The sequence below is a fragment of the Sinohyriopsis cumingii genome, chromosome 15 (assembly GCF_028554795.1).
Source record: "Sinohyriopsis cumingii isolate HCF-2022 chromosome 15, ASM2855479v2, whole genome shotgun sequence".
Lineage (NCBI taxonomy): Eukaryota > Metazoa > Mollusca > Bivalvia > Unionida > Unionidae > Sinohyriopsis > Sinohyriopsis cumingii.
The window spans coordinates 11,344,661-11,367,729 of NC_142975.1; the positions used below are offsets into that span (position 1 = coordinate 11,344,661).

The window sequence follows — 23,069 nt, forward strand, 5'->3', positions numbered from 1 at the left end:
GTTTGAGCAAATGTTGGTTAACTTAAACGAGGATCACTACTCATATAGTCCCCATAGAGTGAAGATGGAGATAAACAATTTACGAAAAATGAAGGTAATCATCAGTGATCTGTTGAAAGAAATAAAGGAGGAAAAGGAGGATGAAGAGGAAAGGATAAGGATGAGAGAATGGAATGAAAAAATTGAAAAAGAAGAAGAAAATGAAAAGAGGAAGAAAGAAGAGGAGGAAGAGAAGAAGAAAGAAGAGGAGGAGAAGAAAAAAAAGAAAGAGAAGAAGAGTGTAGGAGATAAAATAAGAACTTGGTGGAGGAAAAGAAGAAATTAGAAGAAGAAGAAGAAGAAAACCCAAAGGCCCTTTTCAGGGCCAGCCATATTTCTCGAAAAGAGATAGTCTTTGAATTGCCTACCCCTTTTTTAAAAAAATTTTTTTTAAAAAAAATCCCATGTTAAATTCCCCTTGTCCGTAGAGTGTCCCACGATTTATTCCCATGTTAAATTCCCCTTGTCCGTAAAGTGTCCCACGATTTATTCCCATGTTAATTCCCCTTGTCCGTAATCTGACCCACGATTTTTCGCCATGTTAAATTTCCATTGTCCGTAATCTGACCCAGGGGTCCCTGTAATGCTAATTCCCATTGTCCGTAATGTATCCCACTTCACTACTTGCATCTCATTATCGTCTACATAACTCCCAAAGCATCACATCTATCTCTGTTATGCTTCTTTTTTCAGACGTCCTTTCTCCCATGTACAATTTGTCTTTGTGATTCTTTCTCTAAAGATATCCAAACGCTCATAATCTTTATAATTTGGGAAAATATTTATCTAAATCAACAAACGTTTCAAATTTATTCAAATTGTTTTCTAAGCATTTTCTATTTTGCAACCTAATTAGAATGAGAATGGAACGGTGTTCTCAAACCAGTGCACACGTTCACCGAAAGGAACAAATTATTATCCCTCATTGTTACTTGTTCTCACATTGAAAAACAAAATAAATACAAGGTGACATCCCTTTATTTCATACATTACACGTATTATATCCCAAACGAGAAAAAAAAAAATTGTAAGGTTATGTTGCTTAAAGCCAATATGTGAACTATACGGTAAAAACACAAAAAACAAATTATACAAAAAAATTGTCCCAAAATATTTTATCTTTGTTAACTTACGTATATATATATATATATATATATATATATATATATATATATATATATATATATATATATATATGTCGTCCTGAGTATGTATTTTGAGGAAGAAATACTTGTTAAAACCATTGTCAGTTGTATTGTTGCGCTGGGCCGAATTGTCTTTCGAATAGGGCCGAATTGTCTTTCGAATAGGACCGAATTGTCTTACTTTCGGTCCTAGTTGGGCCGAATTGTCCAATATACTGATCTGTATATACGATGTTGCGTTTCGGTGTTTTCAATGCATTCCAAAGTACTAAGGGGGCAGGGTCCAGTTTTTATGTACAAATTTAATGCCGCAATCAGCGACCTAGTATAAAAAATCATAAAAAATCAAATACACAAGTGAGGTCAAAAAGGTCCATATTTTTAGATACCTATATTAAAACAAAGCATAAGAATAGTATTCACTTGACCAGAGAAGTCAATGGCAGTTCATAGCAGAAGAGGTTTATGCACCCCAACCCCTATTTTATACATGCATTTTTCACATCATGTGGTGCTCACAGTGCAAACGCAAGCCCTTTCCCTGGATGAAAATTTTGATAAACATTATCTACTAAATAGTTTGATGCTATTCAGAATAGTTGTTATCCAAGCCGTTTTTGAGATACTCTGCTTGCCTTGAACCCACGTGTCTACTGCTATGGGACGCTAGCTCTTCTTCCTAGCCAACTATTGCTATTTCACTATCAACATATACTGCAGAGCAAATATGGAAGGTGTACATGCATGACATCAATTTCAAGAACACCACAAGCCCAAAACACCTAGTTCACAAATATATCCAAATCTATAAATAGTAAACAATAATAGCTGAAAAAGTCACACCATAGCCTTAAGTTAAGAAATTTGCCAGGGGCCAATATACGAAACTGGACCCTGCCACCTAAAGGACACACGGTACTAATTATACGGAAGAACTGTGAACCAGTCTAGAAATGGGTGAAGAAATGATAGAGTATTTACAGGTTTGGTGGTCCATAATTGGTTAATAATGAAAACTAAAATTTTAGGAAAAATATCTTTTGAGAGCTTATCCTATATGTAATGTAAGAAAAATATTGACAAATTTCTACTGATGCAACTTTAGCATTTTTACAGGCTTGACTCAGGAGTACTCAATACTGAAAGTAGCACCTGATTCATTTGGTGCAGAATCAATAACACGTGTTTCATGCACATGTATGTAAACAAATTGCCGCGGGTCATATGGTGTTCTCCACACATAAGCTTGCACCAAGGTTAGATGTGCACGAAAAATTATAGGTGTCATTATCAGCACCCATAAATTTTAAGTTATTGAATTTTGAATATGACAGTGTTTCCATATGTTTACCATTGGAGTGGAATTAGTACCGTGAGTCCTAAACTGACTGTGACAACCTTGCTAAGAACATCTTTGTCTTGCAAACGCTTCGTTTGTTGACAGTCGTTGTAATTGTTGTGCTTGAAATTTCGCGTGACTCCATGTTGATAGTTATCCAATTGTTTGCTCTAAGAAATACAAGTATCGTGTACTTTCATAAAACATTGAATTTAACTTATTCATTAGGTTACTCGGTGACGAAAGTTAAAAAACTGATGCAACATTACGTTAGTCATCTCTACTTTAAAGAGTCCATAAGCAGAAGGTTGACGTATCGCTGTTCTATTCGTTGAACTTGGCCCAACCTAAGATACGTTAGTATAAAATGTATTTATACTTTTTATGATAAATATTTATCCATTCTTTGCTGAGGTAGATCTTATTTTTAATGGAATTTATTTGAACAGTCTGCTATTAGCAGTCAAGATTCGGGAGAATTGGAAAACATCGAAAATTAGGTATGTTCACATGTATACTTATAGTCCTACAATGTAAGATGACTTAGACAATTTGGCCCAAGACAATTCGGCCCAACTTGGACCGAAAATAAGACAATTCGGCCCAACTTTGCGATATTTGTATAAATATATTTTTCTTCAAACAGCAAGTAGATACTATGTAATATATATATATATATATATATATATATGTGTGTGTGTGTGTGTGTGTGTGTGTGTGTGAGAGAGAACACAAACTATCATATTGCGCTTTCTAATTAAAATACATAAATGCATTAATTTATTTATGCTAAAAAAATATATGCATCTGCACAATGACATTCTCAATTTAAGTCGTCTGGTCAAATTATCTATATTGATTTGTCAAATAATACTTAACAGATAATATTCTCCAGAACTCCTCACTTTTATCGGCAACAAATGTTGTTTTCTATATGTGAGACTATATAAGTTCAGGCCATTTTAATTTTACACAAAAGTGTACATTTAAGTTGTTTGAACTTTAAAATATATCCGTGTTTTACACTACGACACATACGTTACCATTCTACGTTACAAAACATTTTATAAAATACATTAGTTATTTTATTTTATTTTAAATTTCGTGAAAGCACTTCATTAAGTATAATTTTTTAAACTCATTTTATCTTCTTATAAAATATAAAATAAGTGATAATGATTATATCAGATCAATGATCATGTGAATAATGATGATGTTCATCTGTCACATACAGGAGAAATAACTACAATGACGAATGTACGTGTTTAATATGGTTAACCAAACATATTTGTAATAATTTCATGCCATATTTTCATGACCAAAAGGGAACCAAGAAAGCTGAGTGAAAACGATTACAGATTTAATGAACAGTCTTTTGTCGTATGTATCTGATACACACGTTATATTTTTGGAGTGACTGGAAAGGTATACAGAGTTTAAACTTTCCTACTTATATTTTAAATCGGAAACTGTTATGTTTAGAATGGTATTAATTTGACAACTTAAAATGTTTTTGTTGTTTTGAATATTCATTATTATCAATTTAAATGAAATTTAAAATATGAGAAATTTTGGTAAAGATGCTTCTTACGTTGTGCACATTTATCTGTCTTTTTCGTAATTCATAATAGCAAAACGCTATAATGTCCTGAATAAATTTATGTCAAATTATCGCAAAATACCAAATTATGCAATTTTCAACCATTTTCCCAGTATCATTTTATTTGCAAATCATAACAGATATGTTCAAATAGGAGAAGATCTCTTGTAACGTATGTGTTTTGCTTGAGAATTAAGGTTTTGAGACCAAGTGGGCAAGTGCCTAACAAAATCGACCTTCTTACACATCTCATTATTGTCTACGTAACTCCCAAAGCATCATGTCCATCTCTACTATACTTCTTTTTATCAGACGCCCTTTCTCCACAGTAATATTTATCTTTGGGACGGTTTTCCTAAAGATATCAGAAAGCTCCTAACCATTATTACTTCGGAGAACATTTATCTAGTTCACCAAATGTTTCAAATTTTATTCTCGACCTATTCTATTTTACAAACAAATTAAAATGAGAATGAATAATTAAGTTACCTAATGCAAGGATTTTGAACTATACGGTAAAAACATATTATATAAGAATTGTCAAAATATATGTTAAAAATAAATACTTGTTAAAACTATTGTCAGTTGTATTATAAAATCGGGCCGAATTGTCTTTTAAGTTGGGCCGAATTGTCTTATTTTCGGTCCAAGTTGGGCCGAATTGTCCAATAACCTGTAAGATGTACTGTAGCACATGTTGGTTTTGTTTTAGAAGCTCAAAACATAAATATCAACGTCAAGGTCTTACATGTAGGACTAGTGTAGTCATACAGGGAAGATATCAACCCTGATATTTATGGAGATTTTTGGAGATCGACACAACAAAATATAAATATCAGAGTAGATGTCTTACACTGTAGAATTAGTTACTGCGGTTCCCTAGATTTTCCGGAACAAACCAAAACCAAAGGTAATTACCGGAACAAAAATGAAACCACCGGAACAAAGAAAAGATATTTGAAATAAGCACAGAATTAAATGTTTCATAATTCTAGTTAGCAATTTTGAACTTAGTACGAATTGTTCACGCTTTTTTTCTTCTTCAGGGGTTACTAAAAATAATGAATTAGTCGAAATACAAAAATTGTTATTGTTAGACCAACAAGTAGTCTTATTATGTAACAAGTCAACCCTGTTCTACTTTGGTCATGTCGAAAAATACAAATATCAGGGAAGACTAGACCAACAAGTAGATCTGTTTTCTTTTTTTTCTTACCATTAATGTCAGAAAAAATAGCAGAGATCAAAGTGTTGGTCTACAAACCACACATACATATATATATATATATATATATATATATATATATATATATATATATATACCACATTGTCGGCCTGGGGCCCCGAGCGGTCTAAAGCGCTCTCGGTTATGGATCACTGCCATCTCACCTCTGTCTGCATGGGTTCGAGACTAGGATTCGGCCAATGTGAGTATGTGAGAAAGCATGCCAGTAGCTTCTTGTGGGTCAGTGGTTGTTCCGGGTTCATCCTCCACCATTAATACTGGCCACCATGTATAGCCTATCGTGTGCTGAAAATGGCGTTAAACCCCACAACAACAACAACATTTTCAGTAACCTTTGCCTATAGTGTGTGCCGTTTAATATTTTTGATATTATATATGTGAATATATCACTTTATGTGATTCTGATAGGCCCAAATAAGCCCATGAAATTATCGTGCAGTATTCTCTTCACTGATTGGCTGCGAGTGTGGAAAAACTTTTAACCCCACCTTCTGGAAGTGTTTGTTTTCATTTTTGGACGCTATTCTTTTTATTTGACTCACAAAAGGGAATTGGGGAAAAAATGGTCTCGTCTGTTTCAATATTGGCAATTTATGTCCACAAGGGTTTGTTATGTCATGTATAACATATCATAACCTGAAAATTGGCAAAACCCCCAAGTAAAGAACAGTAACAAGTAAAACTACCGATATTACTTAGATGATAATTAGGGTGGTGGTGGTGATAGATGGACAGTATATCTGTGGCATGAAATCCACCTGATATACAAGCTTGGTTTAAATGTGAACTTACTGAAGTAAATAAACTAAACCTTTGTTCACAGAAGAATGCAGACATATATACCGGTCTCCCAAACTGACAGAACTTTATCCAACCACTGCATATATACATGGTAAATATGTTGTGCAAGTCTGACTCAGACAGGGATTTGTTTACATCTTCTGTACAGTTGATGTTTCATATCAAATACTGCAAATATCCGGTCACAAATACATTACAGTAAATATGTGTATATCTGCATCCAGTAGTCTTTTCACAAACGGGGCCCCGAGTGGCCGAGTGGTCTACTACAGCGTTCTCTGTTATGGATCACTGCCATCTCACCTGTCTGCGTGGGTTCGAGTGTCGGATTCAGCCAATGTGGGTATGTGAGAAAGCTTGCCTGTAGCTTCTCGTGGGTCTGTGGTTCTTTCTGGGGTTTTTCCGGGTTCTTCCTCCACCATTAATACTGTATAGCCTATCATGTGCTGAAAAATGGCGTGAAACCCCACAACAACAACAACAACAATCTTTTCACAAAAATATCGCAACAATGTAATGTTTAGTTGTGATGTTGAATTTCAACATAAACACTGCCACTGTGTTGTGTAGGCCAGCTCAAACCGGTACTGTGCATCATATCAAACAAATGTTTCATCTTTTGTAAAATGTTCTGTTTATTTGAATGGATGCTTATTCTTTGATTTATAGTTATCAAAAATACTTTTACTATTTCAACTTTGTTTGGGACTATTTTTAATGCACAACAAATGAAAGGTACAGTATCTGTCAGAATGAACGAAATTAATCATTCTTCTTTCTGTCTGAATGATTTCTTCTGAACTATACTATGTGATAACAAGAATCTCAAATGGGTAATGATTTAATATTAAATTTATGAAACCCATTAAATAATAATATCTCGCTTTTGCCAAGGCAAAAGCTGGACATTATTCAGCTGATTTCATAAATTCAATATTAAATAGTTACCCATTTGAGATCTTATATATGTTATGGTTGTAGTTGTTTGATTAGTGATAAAAGGAAAATAAACTGTGATTTCATTGATTTTGACCTGAATTAATTACTATTTTCCGGTGACTAAGACAGTTTTATATGCAACATAAATCTTAATTTCCAAACAAACTCTGAAAGTATGCTAATTGATGCAATGAAAAAAACAATGCCTCCATTAATATGTTTATACAGTGGTTCTTCATTATGAAACCCTCAGTATACTGCTTAGTGCTGCCCCTCTTATAATGCAGGTGTGACCTTGAATTCCATTACCATCACTTAGACTTCCATTGATATGTATGTATATTAGTCCCTCAATATAAAGTCCCTCCGTATAACTGTTACCCATCTTATAATGCAGGTGTGGTCATGAATTCCATTATCATCACTTAGACTTCCATTGATATGTATGTATAGTAGTCCCTCAATATGGAGTCCCTCAGTATAACTTACCTCACTTATAATGCAGGTATGGTCATGGATTCCATTATTATCACTTAGACTTCCATTGATATGTATATATAGTATTCCCTCAATATGAAGTCTATCGATATATAACTGTTACCCCTCTTATAATGCAGGTGTGACCATGAATTTCATTACCATCACTTAGACTTCCATTGTTATGTATGTATATTATTCCCTCAGTATAAAGTCCCTCAGTATAACTGTTACCCCTCTTATAATGCAGGTGTGGTCATGGATTCCATTAACAGGAAAATTAAGGTTACCCAAATTTAAAAACTTAGAAACAAAGATTTTTATAAAAAAAAAACAACTTAAATCATTACATCTGGATGAGAGAGTAGTCTAATATGTTTCAGAATCTTAAGTTGAATAGCAAAAATAGCATCCTGGTAAACTTCAGTCCATTAATGAGCTCTCATATATTGATCACAATGTTCAACATAGTAAGCCCTTTGACATCTCCATTATCACACAATTATAACATCAGTTGCAGGGGGGAATGAGTGGTTGTGTGGTCTAAAGCACTCTCCGTTACAGATCACTGTCATCTCACCTCTGCGTGGGTTCGAGTCTAGGATTCGACCAATATGGGTATGTGAGAAGGCTTGCCAGTAGCTTCTCTTGGGTCGGTGGTTCTTCCCAGGGCTTTTCCAGGTTCTTCCTCCACCATTAATACTGGCTGTCATGCATAGCCTATCGTGTGCTGAAAAATGGCGTTAAACCCCACAACAACAACATCAACAACATCAGCTGAATATTTTCAGTCATAAATTCAATAAAATTGTCAGACAAAGATTCCATTGGTGTCTTAAGTTATAATCTTATTTTTAACCCTGGAAGGTTGTTTTTTCACTTCAGTATATATGAGAAACTATTTTCATTTATACGAAGATTAATTGCCTTAATCAGACATTTCTAGGCTAGGTAACTGTAACAACTTATAATAACTATGACAATTTTTGAAAATTTGAGATGTAATACAAATTTATGAACATCAGATTATGTACCATTTGTATGATATTGAGCTCATTGAATCCCAGAAAAAATGGGGTAAGATCTTACCATGCTGTAATGTTTCTTTTATTTTGTGAAGTTTTCAGTAGTAGAATGAAAAAAATAGTTGTGGTTAAAGTTTATTTAATATTGTCACATATTTCTTATTAACTTAATCGTATGTAGATATTACCAGTAGTTTAAATTTATTGGGAAAAAACAACAGTATAATGGCTACAGTGGTGTGGTGAATGATGAACCTTAGAAACCTAAACATCTCAAAGAAATGTATGCATAGAGAAAATATATATATGAACCTATAATATTACAAGTTTCCACGTTTGTCATTTTTAACACAATCAACAAATCAGATTTATCTTTCTGACCATTCTGGTATTTTCAATGCACATGCCATTAGAGCTGATATAAACACCTAAAAATTGAATCTTAAACTATTCTTTGTATACCATTATGAAATTATAGCAATGTATATTTATGTATAATTATGTTTTTGATTAAAAATTTCAACATATATCATCTGTTGGTTAAAATTATTGGCGTTAACTATACTAAAACGAACTGTGCATTACTATTTGTGCTGTTTGAATTTTTAACATAACTTTTAACAATTTTCCAGTCATATTGCTATGATGCCTGCAGTGTTGCAGTTTATAGTGATGTCTAACACTGGGGCATCATGCTGCAGACATGTAGGATGATGTACCACCCGGTCACATTTACCTGACATCAGACCGACCAGTCCTTACACTAACCTTCTAATGCTAAGTGCCAAACGAGGCATCTGCTAGTACCATTTTATAAGTCTTTGGTATGACTTAGATGGGGTTCAAACCTGCGACCTCTCACATACAAAGCAGATGCTATATCTACTTTGGCCAGCGGCGAAGTTGAAAAACCATTAAGCAAAGGAAACTGAATAATGACTCATAACATATAAGCAGATGATCATTTAGAAATGAGAATGTTAGTGAGATGCATTGAGCAGGAACTCACAAGATTCCTACCTTTTGAAGCATAAATCTATAGTTTTAAGCAGTCTTCACTAAATTTAGGTAACATTCACCTAGTTTTGGTACAGAACACATGACTGTTATACCTTGAGATGCACCTACATTCCAGTTTTGGTGGTCTTTGGTAGAAAGATTGAATCAGGATGGACATAGTTTTCGCTATGTGCTGAATAAATCTAGAAATTAGGTTACAGTGATCCAGTTTTGGTTCAAGATATGCCTCTAACAATAAATATATTGCAGTTAGAGTTACAGCCAAGAAAGGGGTGGGGGTGGTCCAGCATGTTCATGGATTTTGATGGATGAAATAAATGATGTAGGAGTATAATCAAATCTGACTTAATCCAGGCAGTTAAAAGAACGTTAGCTATTTTGTAATTATACAGAACCAGCAATGTTACTTAATGTTGTCATTCACATATTAAAATGTGTTAAAGAAAAAAAGACTTGCATTGAAAATGCAGTTTGTATATATCAACCCAGGTTAGTAAATTGGGAAATCATGATTTTTTATGGCATGATATCTGCAAGCGAATAGGCAGTTCAGTTTGTATTATAATCTGCAAGTGAATCGGCAATTCAATTTGTATTATAAATGTTTCTGTTTGTATATGGTCTTTGATGTATCCTTATCATATTTTTTGGTGAATTTAATTTTGTTTAAACCATGAGATTCAACTTTTATCAGTTTGCACAGTTTCTGTATCATGTATTAAATTGTTTTCTTTTTTTTCAGGTGTCATATTTTACAAGCCCGGAGTTTTCATTGAAACAGAGAAGACATTGCGTTTTATTAAATTCACTTTTTAAAGTTATATTAGAACATTGGATTTCTCATCCAGACATTGAAGGCCATGGAAATAGAAAGCCTGATCATTTTTGGAGTTATTGTTTTTCTATTATACTGGTTCTATGGCAGAGGAAGTGGTAATTCTAGGAAAGAACAAAGTAATCGCAGTGAGAGATTGTATCCCGATCTTTCCAAGTTCCAAGAGAGCAGCATGTTTAGGATGTTTCAGTCCTCAAATAAACACTCTGAGGTCATATTAGATAAATTCACAACAGTAGATGATGTTAGGGATGCATTGAGGAATGCTGGACTGGAGTCATGCAGCTTGATATTTGGTAATAAATTCAGAACTTTGGGGCTAATTTACTGGTGTTGCAAATCTTTCCATGAATTTCATTTTGCATCACTTTATGATGATCACTTGTGACATGTTTAAATAATTAGCTTTTTTTCACAATTGATATTTTGATAAAGCTAAGGGTTCAACAACCCAATATCACTTAAAACCATATAGATTGTATGTATTTTCAGTGTGTCTAAGAAAATTGTGAGTCAGTGTTTGGAATGTTTACTACCATGACTTATCAGGATCTGTTATAGATATTTTCATGGTAATTGGTCATTTTGAAAAGGATAATGTAATAAGACAAGCTAATGTGTCAGGCTGTAAATGGATGTGTATATTAAGCTTGTATTTGTGTTTGTTCAAAGATAAGATGTTTTACTGTAGTTTATAAACTTCCTTCATTTTGTGGTCCCTTACTGTAATGCTGAAATAAGAAGGCATGAAAGTCTACCATGGTATAGTTGAAGTTCCCTTAATCTGGAGTACATTGTGTTTATATAGAAAATATAATTCATCTAGTACAGTGGAATCCATTACCTTAGTTATGTCAATCAGTCAGTGTTATGTTGAGGTGCTTTATAGTGATCACAAACACTTTCTCCCATGTGGAATTTTGTCAAAGTATGAGATCAGACACATCAAACTCTTTTAATTACGATACACTTTTACTGATTTTTAAAAGGTTATTTTAGCTGATGGATGTTTAAAAATAGTAAAAAATAAAATTGAATGACTGGTGTTGGTAGGGATATCAATTATTGGTAGGGCTAAGTTGATAGAACAATCAGCAAGTGATTGGGATAGACCTGGGTTAGAACTCTGCTCCAGTTGTGTGGCATAAATGCTGTTAATTTATATATATTATATTCAAGTTATGATCTTTGCAACAAAAGTAATTTTATATATTTTGGACAGAGGACATATTATTAACTTATGTTTCATCAGGTATAGATTTTACTGCCAGCAATGTTCACCAGGGTCTGAAAACGTATGGGGGAAGAAATCTGCATCATCTGGACATGCTGAATCCAAACCCTTATCAGAAGGTAAGGTGTATAATTTTTTGTTTTTCAACACATTTTGATTAATTGTACAGTGGAACCCCGCTATAACGCGCCCCGCCATAACGCGAATTCGGATATAACGCGGTCGTAGCATGGCTCCCGAAATTTCGTATATTCATTCACACATGGAGAAAAAAAATTTGGAGAAAAGTAAAAAAAAACAAAACAAGAAATTAACTTCATTTTAGGCATGAGATTAGTTGTGACTTTTAAAATAATATGATCGTGGCATGGTTCCTGAAATTTGAAATTCATTTACGTGTATTTTTATCGGACCGTGAAAATATTTGTTTAACGTACGAGAAATAGTGTGTAAAACGTTTATTATAATTTGGTGGAAGAATTCGCGTATGACTTTTAATAATAAACGATCGGAACTTAACAATTTATCCTGGTTCTTTAAGTGATTTTGGAGAAGTGATCGTGTATGAATTCTAAAATAATACGATATATATAACGTACGAGAAATAGTGTGTACAACGCTTGGCTTGTGAAATTTATCAATTTGAACAGGTTGTGGTGAAGCTCCGTATTCTACTCTAGAAGAGAAAACTGGTTTCATTAGGTTTTTGAATTGTTAAGCCGAAGTAAACATTATCGGAAGTGTTACTTATTACGGATCCATGAGTAAAGCCAGTAAATCGTCTTTGTGATTGTCTTCCATGAATTCTGTATACAGTCGTTGCTCAAACAATAGCCGACATGGGCTTCTTATTTAACTGCAATCACAGCCAAGCAGCAGACAAAGTTGTGGTTGATACAAGAGTCGCACAATTTAATAAACATCAAAGGACGAAAGCCGCCAACATGTATGCTGTGCTTGGCGGTGTGATCAAACAACAAACAGTTGAAAGTAAATAATATCCACTTTATTATCTGTAAATTAAAAGGGTATGAAATTGTACATCCGTTCAGCTTAATTTTGTTTTATATAAAAAGTGATTCGTAACCATTGCAGGCCTTCATTACTTAGTTATTGAGCTTTATCTGTGTACGTTGTTTGCTTATATAAAAAAAATATTTTACTGTTATGGAAAAGCAAGTTCAAAAACGCAAGTCGTTTTCTGCTAAAGAGAAACTGTATGCCCTAAATCAACTAAAGAAGGGCAAACAACAAACTCAGCTTGCCAGAGATCTAGGAATCAGCGAGTCCACTTTGCGAGGGTGGAAAACAGATGAAGGAAAGCTCCGTAGTCTACCCAACATTCTTGAAGAGGAAACTGGTTTACAGCGTAAAAGGGTTAAGTTAGCTAATGACAATGTCCTAGATTCAGCTTTGTACCAATTTTTTGTACAAGCTCGCTCAGAAGGTGTTCCAATTTCTGGCCCAATTCTGAAAGCCCAAGCAGAGAAATTTGATCGCCGTATCAATGGAGATGATTCCAAATTTAAGGCGAGTAATGGCTGGCTAGACAGATTCAAGAAAAGGCACGCTATCAGCCAAGTTCTTGTGTCTGGGGAAATCCGCTCCGCTGACAAAGAGGCTGCCAATTCCTACCCGATTGGGCTTAAAAAGTTGCTGGAGGACGGTTGCTACACAGCCGACCAAGTTTACAACTGCGATGAGACTGGTTAATGTTATAAAATGTTACCCGATCGCACCCTTGCAACCAAGACTGACAGTCACAAACGAGAAGGTTTCAAGAAGAGGAAGGACAGAGTGACTCTCTTATTTTGTGTTAACAAGTCTGGCAGCCACAAAGTCAGACCTCTGATGATTGGAAAATCGAAAGCTCCCAGATGTTTTCATCATGTAAATATGAAGGCACTTCCATTCCAGTACACTAACAGCAAGAATGCTTGGATGAATAGCTCCATATTTGACGACTGGTTTCACAAAACATTCGTTCCAGATGTTCGGGCTCATTTACGAAAACTCAAGCTGGAGGAAAAAGCTCTCCTCCTGCTGGATAATTGCCCTGCCCACCCCCCAGCGGAAAATCTTGTCAGCAGTGATGGCAAGATCAAAGTTTCGTACCTCCCGAAAAACACTACGTCAGAAATCCAGCCACTTGACCAAGGCATAATTTCCATATTTAAACAAAATTATCGCCGTGAAATGATAAAGGGAATGGTAGCAGATAATAACGCATCCGTCGACACATCATTGGCATTACTCAACTTAAAAGAAATATTAATTTAGCAGTTTTCACATGTTTCTTTTGATGTTCACAAAATCTGAAATAAAAGTTATTTTCACGCTGAAATCATGCGTTGATTGTTAATTATTCTTGCAGTTGTCGCATATAATAAAATTTTAGCGGTATGAAATTTGTACAGACACCGTATGTAGACCCGGGAATAGCTGCATGCAATGACCGTACGATATCAGACGGCAAGTAAATGGTTTCAATATTTTGTTCATCCTATATTTTACACGACGAATTCAGACTATTACAAAATTATTGAATATTTTAAATCTGTACGATTTTCAATGAAATTACATCCATTATGGATGAACTGCATGCCACGACGGCACGGTAGCATACGGTGTTGATACACTTTTCATGATATAGCGATAGTCTGGTATTATCGGTCAATCTGTATTATCGTTCAAACAAATAAAAATTAATAAATGTTTTTAATGCACAGTAATAACCTATAAATATAATAGCCTTCGATTATTTTGAATATATCTTAATTAATGCATTCCAGTTAATATTCATCTGATGATAAGCCGACTTTTGATCACTGTACATGTATACACGTATATGTTCTCGGAAAAAAAGTTAAATATTGTAAAACCCCGCATTAACGTGACCCCGCTTTTAACGCGATCCGATTTTATGGACCCCGATCATCGCGTTATAGCGGGGTTCCACTGTATAACCCGTGTGACATTATATGAGTTGCTGTGTTAGGTCTAGTGATTATGACACTTCACTGATCAGTTGTACATTGTGTAATCATTAAGTTAAGAATTCCGCATAATGATTTGTTTTTTTCAGTTGTATTTAGATAAAATAAATTTAGAGCAAATGATTTGACTCTGGAATGAATAACTGCTTATGATCACATTGACATACATGCCAACCATTACACGTTTGGTGTAATCTTAACGCTTTTTTTCACTAAATTATGCATTATGCAAAATGTATTCGTTTCAATATATCCCCCCTCCCAAAAAATTAATAATTTGTTTTCTCTTTTATTGACATCTCATTAATCCCACAGACAGAAAAAACAGCTTCTATCTAACTACAACATAAGAATATGCATGTATGTAGACTTGCATCCACTTTCCTAACAGTATTATGTTCTGTTTATAGCAGCTGCCCTATTTCCAAGAAACATGCTGGTTCTGCTTTCAAACTTTTGACCTTGGTTTCTATTTATAGTAGCTGTATGGCTTAGTTAGGAGAGAACAGACTGGTTTTCTAACTTGTAACCTTTGCTCGCAGATCCTTTGTTCAAATTCATATCTGGTACAGAACCTGTCTGTAGGTATTTGGCACTAAAAGTCAAGTCAGATTTATTCTAGTTGATGCGTGTGTTAGAGCAAAAATGTTTTTCAAATAATTTAAAAGATGGATTAGAAAAGATGAAAAAGCATTTCAGAGATGAATACATGAATTACATATTACAGCATTCCATCCTAAGGTAGCTTCACGCGCCTTGCAGGCTGTGTGGAAAGGATTTTAATATTGGTCATGGTGGTCAAAGAAACCTTGAATTAGCTGTTCTACAAACTCCAATATTATGGTGACTTTTTTATAGCAGAACTAAATTGTGGACACAGATTTTGTAAATGCAGAGGCATTATGTACCAAGTTCTTTATAGAGCACGGACTACCCCTACAGTAGATTACTACATTGGTCCTTTGTTCAAACAGATGTTTCCTGAAAATATGCATGTGCAAGAACAAAATCATCTAATATTGTTTAGAAGAAGACAATTCACTTAAAATTGCAGAAACCATGAAAATTGGGCCGTTTAATATTTCAACAGACAGGAGTAGTGATTATGATGACAAAAAGTTGTACTCAGTCTGTGTAAGAGACTTTGACAATGAAAAGGGCAAAGTCAGAGTGGTTTTCTTTCATTACCAGAATTAACAGTAGATTCCACTGGAGAAAACAGTTTTTTATTTGCTTGATAATGCTTTGAATAAATATAAATTGGCAGAACTGTATGGGGTTTTCAGATGATGCTGCATTAGTGATGACTGGAATTCATAAAGGAGTTGCATTCTGTATTTTGAAGACTGTCTCCATCATTGTTCATATCAGGTTGTCTCTGTCATATGATGCACCATGCTGCAGGAAAGGCTGCTGATAAATTAGATGGAGATCTCCTGAAGTATCAAGTTGGCACTCTACCTGACAATGTACTTCATGTCGACAGAGTTGATTTTTTTCATCTTATTTCCCAGCTAAAAGACCCAATAACTGTAAGATATAAATTTCCTCTTCTTTGTCAGGTTATGAAAGGAATATTGACTTTGGTTCTTTATCATTCTGATGCTGACTGTGAGAGATTGTTCAGCGTTGTTAATACAAGTAAAACTGAATTTAGATCCGGGCTCTGTAATAACCCAGCACATAGTGCTCTACTGGTGTGCAAAACATTTATAGTCTCAGCTGGTACAAAATGTTTTGAAATGCAAAATGCTTTTTGAAGCTCAAAGCGTTATACACGAAAACTTGAAGCAGTAATTGATGTTAAAAGTCCAGATGGATAAATAAATCATTTTGTAGTCATTGAATTTTTATCATGTTATATGTGGATTACTCATTTTGCTCAAATTACTCTTTTTATCCACTTGGATTACACTTTTTCCTTGCCAGGGGTTGGCATGTATTCGTTGATATGGTACACAGTATTTCCCATGTTCACCTTGGTATGTGCCCTGTACTGTGAAAATAGGTTACTGTCAAAAATGGGTGACATGTGTCAAACTACAAGTACATGGTCCCTACTTTTCAATGACAAAATATGAAATAAACTTGTTTGCTACAAAGCAGGCTATAAACTTCCACAGAGTATTCGGGGCCCCGAGTGGCCGAGTGGTCTAAAGTGCTCTTCTTTACGGATCACTGCCATCTCACCTCTGTCTGCGGCGGTTCGAGTCTAAGATTCAGCCAATATGGGCATGTGAGAAAGCTCGCCAGTAGCTTCTCGTGGGTCAGTGGTTCTTTCCGGGGTTTTCCGGGTTCTTCCTCCACCATTAATACTGGTCGCCATGTATAGCCTATCATGCTGAAAAATGGCGTTAAACCCCATAACAACAACAACAAAAATCCACAGAGTATTCATTAGTTTGTGATTAGACTACAAATGCATGCAATTTGCACTCAAAGCTTCATGTGCAAGTTTTTTTGGATAGAATCCCATAGGTTGAAATATAACTGCAGACATAATAACCCAGTAAAAGGACTTAGAAGTGGATTAAATAAAGATAATATGTTGAAATGTTTTGACATTTCCTTTTTTTAAGAGAAAAATAAGATGTGAATTGATATAAATTAAGAACACCAAACATTGCAGGTCCAGAGCTAGAGGGGATTTAAGACATGGATTAGAGAAAATGTGAAGTTAGCTTAGTTTTCATTGCATATCTGAGGAAAATGACAGGCGAAATGGGGCTGTTACATCAGCTTTGTTACCCCAAATATACACCCTGTTTTATATATCTTGAGAGCATTTCATGTTTCATACTTCCTGCATCAAGGACAAGTTTGCACAAGGAATAATGTAAAGAAGTTTCAGTATCCAGTCTGCCACTTTTTAATATTGTGATGAAACTTTAACCCAAGTCTACATCTTCTCAAGGCTCAGAGGTCAAGTTCATTACAGACATAGGGAACGGTCACAAGACAGGTATATCATATACCTATTGGGGCAATCTGGTTGTTACATGTTCCTAAATACCTGAACCACTTCCCTCCAGACCATGACCAAAGGGTTAAAGCTCAGATTCAGTTACATATTCTTTGTCTTCCTCCTATATATACATGTATAAAGTTTCGTTGCAAAATGTGCAATATTATTTTAATTTTGTACCTAGAGTTTAAATTTTCTCCAGGAGACTTAATTGTGGATGGGCCCAAAAGTCAAGTCTCTCTCAGAGATAGTCATGATGTGGTCATAACTCGGTAGTTGGGGTCCATAGAAACTGACCGTGTTATAGACCAAGCCATGTTATAGTCAACCAAGTCAGTTAGGTAAAGAAAATGATTCATTTGCCTAAAACATGGTGGGCAGGGGTTGCTAATAAAAGTGGGTACAAAAATGCATGCTTTTAATTACATTAAGACTAACTGGTTGAAAAACACTTGCATATTAACAATGTGTAGTACAATCCAAAATCCATTATAAACTGTACTTGTTTATAAAAAATCCATGAATTCAAGTATAGTATTAACTTCATGTGTGATTCACATTCCATTAGAAAACACAAATAACATTCATGCACGATCTTTTCCCCAAAATGATAATAAACATTTTGCACATTACTTTTCTTATTTTTAAGAAAGAAAAAAAAAATTCATGCATGAGAAATGTACATGGATATGATATTTCAGGAGCCACGTCACAATCGTGTTATATCCAAATTCATTTTATAATGGAGTGTGCAGGGTCACACTGTACCTTGTTTTGTGAATTTCGTCCCAGCTGTTCAGGAGGAGAAGCAGTTACTGGTATATAAACAGACAGGTGGACCACACTAAATTATGTGAATACATGTAATAAAAACATAACTTTCACTAATGTAAATATTATGTACACAGCTTTGTGCTTTTTATCCTGTTTTCATTTTTTTTAAATGTGATTTTAGACTCTAGGAAGACATTTGACTTCAGGCTACCTGATATATTGTATACAGGTCATTATATCCAAACTCCTCATGGACAGAAAAACCATCTAGTTTTAATGAGAACACAAGGCTCGACATCTACATGCTTAGATACGTAAAAAATAAATGAAAATCAAGGTGAATGAGTGTTGATTAATTGAGGTTCAAATGTATTTCAGGTGATATCAATCCTAGGAGAGACTTTGGAATCATTAGATGATGATGGACTGATTCCAGTTTTTGGATTTGGAGATGCATCAACCAGAGACCATTCTGTTTTCCCATTCTTAGCTGAGGTATGTTCATCTATTGTGTAATGAGCTGTTTGCACAAACAAAATGATTATCGCTAATCATTCCGAAAGAGTTGCCAAAGATGTTGTAATACCCTCCATCTACAGGCTCTTTTATCGGATGCACAGTTGTAGGATTCAGGCTTATTTCTGTAAATAAAATGATGCCCCAAAAAATCTGTTGAATGCAAAACAACTTATACAGGAGTTTGTAAATCGTACTTTGGTTTAACTTCTGTATATTAAGAAAACTGTCCCATAGGTCCTGCATGTCTTTCTATGCTACATCCAAATTGATCTTGCGATGGTTTATTTTACTGTTACAATGGTATTATTATTGTTGCAATGTTTATTTTTTGTGTGTCTTTGAAATCGTAATATATTTTAGCATTGCAGTCATAAACATTGTCATTACAACAGTGACATTATCATTGCAACAATTAATTATACTGTTGCAGTGACAAAATATACCATGGCAACAATAAAAGTTCCAGTATGCTATAATTTTGAATATCACTTCATTGTAGGTAAATGCCATTGCAAAAGTATATGAATACTTTTGCAGTTAAACAGTTAGCATAATTTGGATACCATTGAAATGATCTGATCACCAGTACTGACACCAAGGAGATTTAAATATCAGTCTTACATACCTAGGAGAAACACTGATTCTTAGAATCAGCTTTGCGAGTTTCCAGTTTTAGTACAAATTTTCAGTTTCGTTGCAAATTTTCAGTTCCTTTTAAAAGTCAGGGCAGAAAATTTAAACCATAAGTTTACTATTTTACCAGATGTAGATTTTTTTTGAGAATGCATTTTCTTCATTTAGTTAAAATTCTATATAATTTTTAAATAATAGTTCAAATAATTAAAATGTTGAAAAACAATCTCTGCCAGTCCACTCATCTAGTTTGAGAAGTACTGAAATATTTACTTAATCAGAATAAACCAGCTTTTAAAAAAATTGAAAAGTTCATAATCCTAACAATCTAAAGGGGGCCCCGAATGGCCGAGTGGTCTAAAGCGCTCTCCGTTACGGATCACTGCCATCTCACCTCTGTTTGAGTGAGTTCAAGTCTCCGATTCGGCCAGTGTGTGTATGTGAGAAAGCATGCCAGTAGCTTCTCGTGGGTCGGTGGTTCTTTCTGGGATTTTCCCAGGTTCTTCCTCCACCATTAATACTGGCCGGCATGTATAGCCTATCATGTGCTGAAAAAGGGCGTTAAACCCTACAACAACAACAACAATCTAAATTTGATTGTTTTGAAGTTTTGTTTCTGAAATTTATTATGTGACCCTTCTTAAACTAGTTGTAAGTAATTACAAACTTGAATCAGCCTTATGTTCCAGTGGTAACAGTTTGATGAGTCATTGTAAAACACTTTGTCTTGCAGCATGTTGACACTATTTTAGAGCAGTGCTTTGATTATGAGGTGAAATAAAGGGTCTGAGTTATGTTCACAGTTTATAGCTAAAAATATCATGAAAGCTGACATGAAGCTGTCTCTGAAACACTTAAAATGGCATCTGTGTTTTGTTCCATGTTTGGGGAAAGAAATTGGCAAATGGATTCTTCATATTGCATATGAATACGTGGAAGATATCAAGATGATACAGATCTATGTGCCATATCAGACTTGTGTTTTCCTTTGACTTGGAACAAATATTTATACACTTTTGTTTATTTCCATTTCACTGATATTCATATATTTCATGTAACTTAAATATTTACCCCAAATATTAGTGATTTAACAGCTAGGTATGAAAGTTGTTAAATTTAATTTATTTCTATTCTAGGGTGACTGTCGAGGATTTCAGGATGTGCTATCAAAATATAATCAAATTGTCCCTAATGTGCTGCTAAGTGGACCCACCAGTTTTGCACCAATTATTTATAAGGCCATTGATATTGTCAAGAGAAAACAAGAAGTAAGTCAATTATCCAGTACGTGTTTTAAACATGTAAGCACTCTTACACTTAATGTAGCAAGTTTTATCAATCTTGGTGTGCATAGATTTTGGTTTATGTTCTGGGTATCATCCCAGGAAGTTCTATTTTTAAGCTTATTTTTTTTTTGGCCAGTCTGTTTCACTGGATAGATTTTTGAATGTTATTTAACATACAACCCTTTCTTTGACAGATTTTTATTTGTCAAAGTCACAGTTTTTTAACCTTGCTAATATGTAAAAGGTTTTCTTTGTTCCATGATTAGAAATATATGACTTTCAGAAGGCTTTTAGTTGTTTAGTAACATTATACATGGTACCACGTTGTTTATACAGCAAGGTTTATAAACTTTGCTTTAGCTTTTCAATATGTCTTTAACACATTAATCCCTAGCGACGACTTTACAGGGCAGGAGGTAGTAGCCTACTGCCGAGCTCTGTAGCATCATGGTCAAGTATGATACACTAAAGTGGGTGGTATTATAGAAAGGTACACAGATGTAGCTCTACAATGATACCAAATAATCAGGAATATCTAGTTGCATTACAAAATACGGATACAAAAACCTCATTTTTTGGACTCAACTTTTTATTACCCAAAATTTGCCTGTGGTTGGAATCCGATTTTGTGTCTGGATTTTAGACTTTTTGGTCTCAGATCTAAGGCAAACTGGTATGAACTGCAAACAGACAGATGGGCCTTTGCAAAAAGTAGGATAAGATAGGCATTTGGAATAAAGAGTGGTCTCCATACAAAAATAATTACTCCGTTTAGCAAAAAAAACAAAAAACTTCAACCCTTCTGCTCTTGCATAAGTCAAATAGCCAACAAAAATGATGTTTCTAACACAACTATGTTATTGAAAGATGACAGGAGATTTGGTGTTTTCGAGTCTATTCAGAAATAGCTTTCAAAATATGTTTCCTAATCGATTTTCAGGCAAAAATGACAAAAAGCTCCAGGGGTTAATGTGTTAAGCAGAAAGTATATTGCACTGCAAGAAATGCCAGCATGTGTTTATAGGAAAAGCCAGATATGTTGTCATTTAATTCTTAAGAAAGATGTAGACTACTTTTTGTTTTGTAAATTATATAAATTATTTTTAAAAAATCTATAGCTATCTTTATCTGTTTAATGTTTTTGCTTTTTGAAGTTAATTTTGGTTTTTATTAACTATGACATACAGGCAGAGTACAATTATACCAGTTGATTCTGAAATAATGATACAGTTAAAAATTTTATAATGATTGTTGTGTCTATGCTAGTTAAGGTTACTCGAAAGTACTTTGGCAGAGGTTTAAAATTGCTGGAAAATGGAAACAGTGCCAAAAGTTAGCATATCTGTTTTACATTAATGAATGCAAAAACACAACAAAGTGACTCAAATCCACTTATGTGTCAGTTTTGGAAAATCACAAGAATTTGGGAGTGTTGATATACTATACAATATGCACAGCACCCAAAGTGTAATGACCATATTTCACTCAAGTTAGTGGAGAGTCCTGTTAGCTCTTTAATCTGTGCCAATTAAATGTCAGGTCTCTAGCAATATTTCTGTCATCAGGTATAACTTTAATTCAGCCTAACTTGAGAGTGGATTCTACATGGCTCGCTTCTGGATTAGCTCTCTATATACCTCAAGGACACGCATCAGGTAGTAGCATCATGGGTTGTAAAGCAATAAAGACTATTACCCAACACCATAGTGTAACTCAGGAATATGCCTTTTAATTCTAGAGATTTCACTTTTTTTGTGGTATATACTTCAGTGGGTACAAAGCAGATATAAATAGAAAATAGTCAGTACACTTTTATGTACTGTATAATTTGCAGACATCTGTTTCTCTGGCAAGACTACTCCAATGGACTAGTGGATAGAATGTCTGCCTTGGCTGTGGGAGGTCACGGGTTCAAACCCTGGCTGAGTTACACCAAAGACTTTAAAAAATTGTACTAGCAGCTGCCTTGCATGGCACTTAGAATTAAGAGGTTAGTGTTAGGACTGGTTGGCTTGGTGACAGGATAATATGGCTGTGTGGGTCATGATGCTGCATGTCTGCAGTATGACGCCCTAGTGCTAGACATAAATATAAACTGCCACACTGCAGATATCATATTGATATGACTGAAAAATTGTTAAAGCTTCATTAAAAGTCCAAAAGACACACATGTTTCTCTGGCAAAAATAGGTTCAT

The 23,069-nt window shown here is 34.6% G+C and overlaps 1 protein-coding gene across 3 annotated transcripts in view; it reads left to right on the plus strand.

Annotated features, from left to right (window-relative positions):
• The first annotated feature begins 2,610 nt into the window (after window positions 1-2,610).
• The window catches only part of LOC149781261 (uncharacterized), a 34,894-nt gene continuing 14,435 nt past the window's right edge, over window positions 2,611-23,069 (plus strand). For 2 of the 3 annotated variants that reach the window (XM_089935345.1, XM_089935347.1), the window contains exons 1-5: window positions 2,611-2,879; window positions 10,374-10,762; window positions 11,719-11,819; window positions 18,814-18,930; window positions 20,724-20,855. In XM_089935345.1, the coding sequence (XP_089791471.1) occupies window positions 10,492-10,762; window positions 11,719-11,819; window positions 18,814-18,930; window positions 20,724-20,855 (621 nt within the window). In that variant the 5' untranslated portion in view covers window positions 2,611-2,879; window positions 10,374-10,491. The other variant, XM_089935346.1, reaches the window with a different exon arrangement.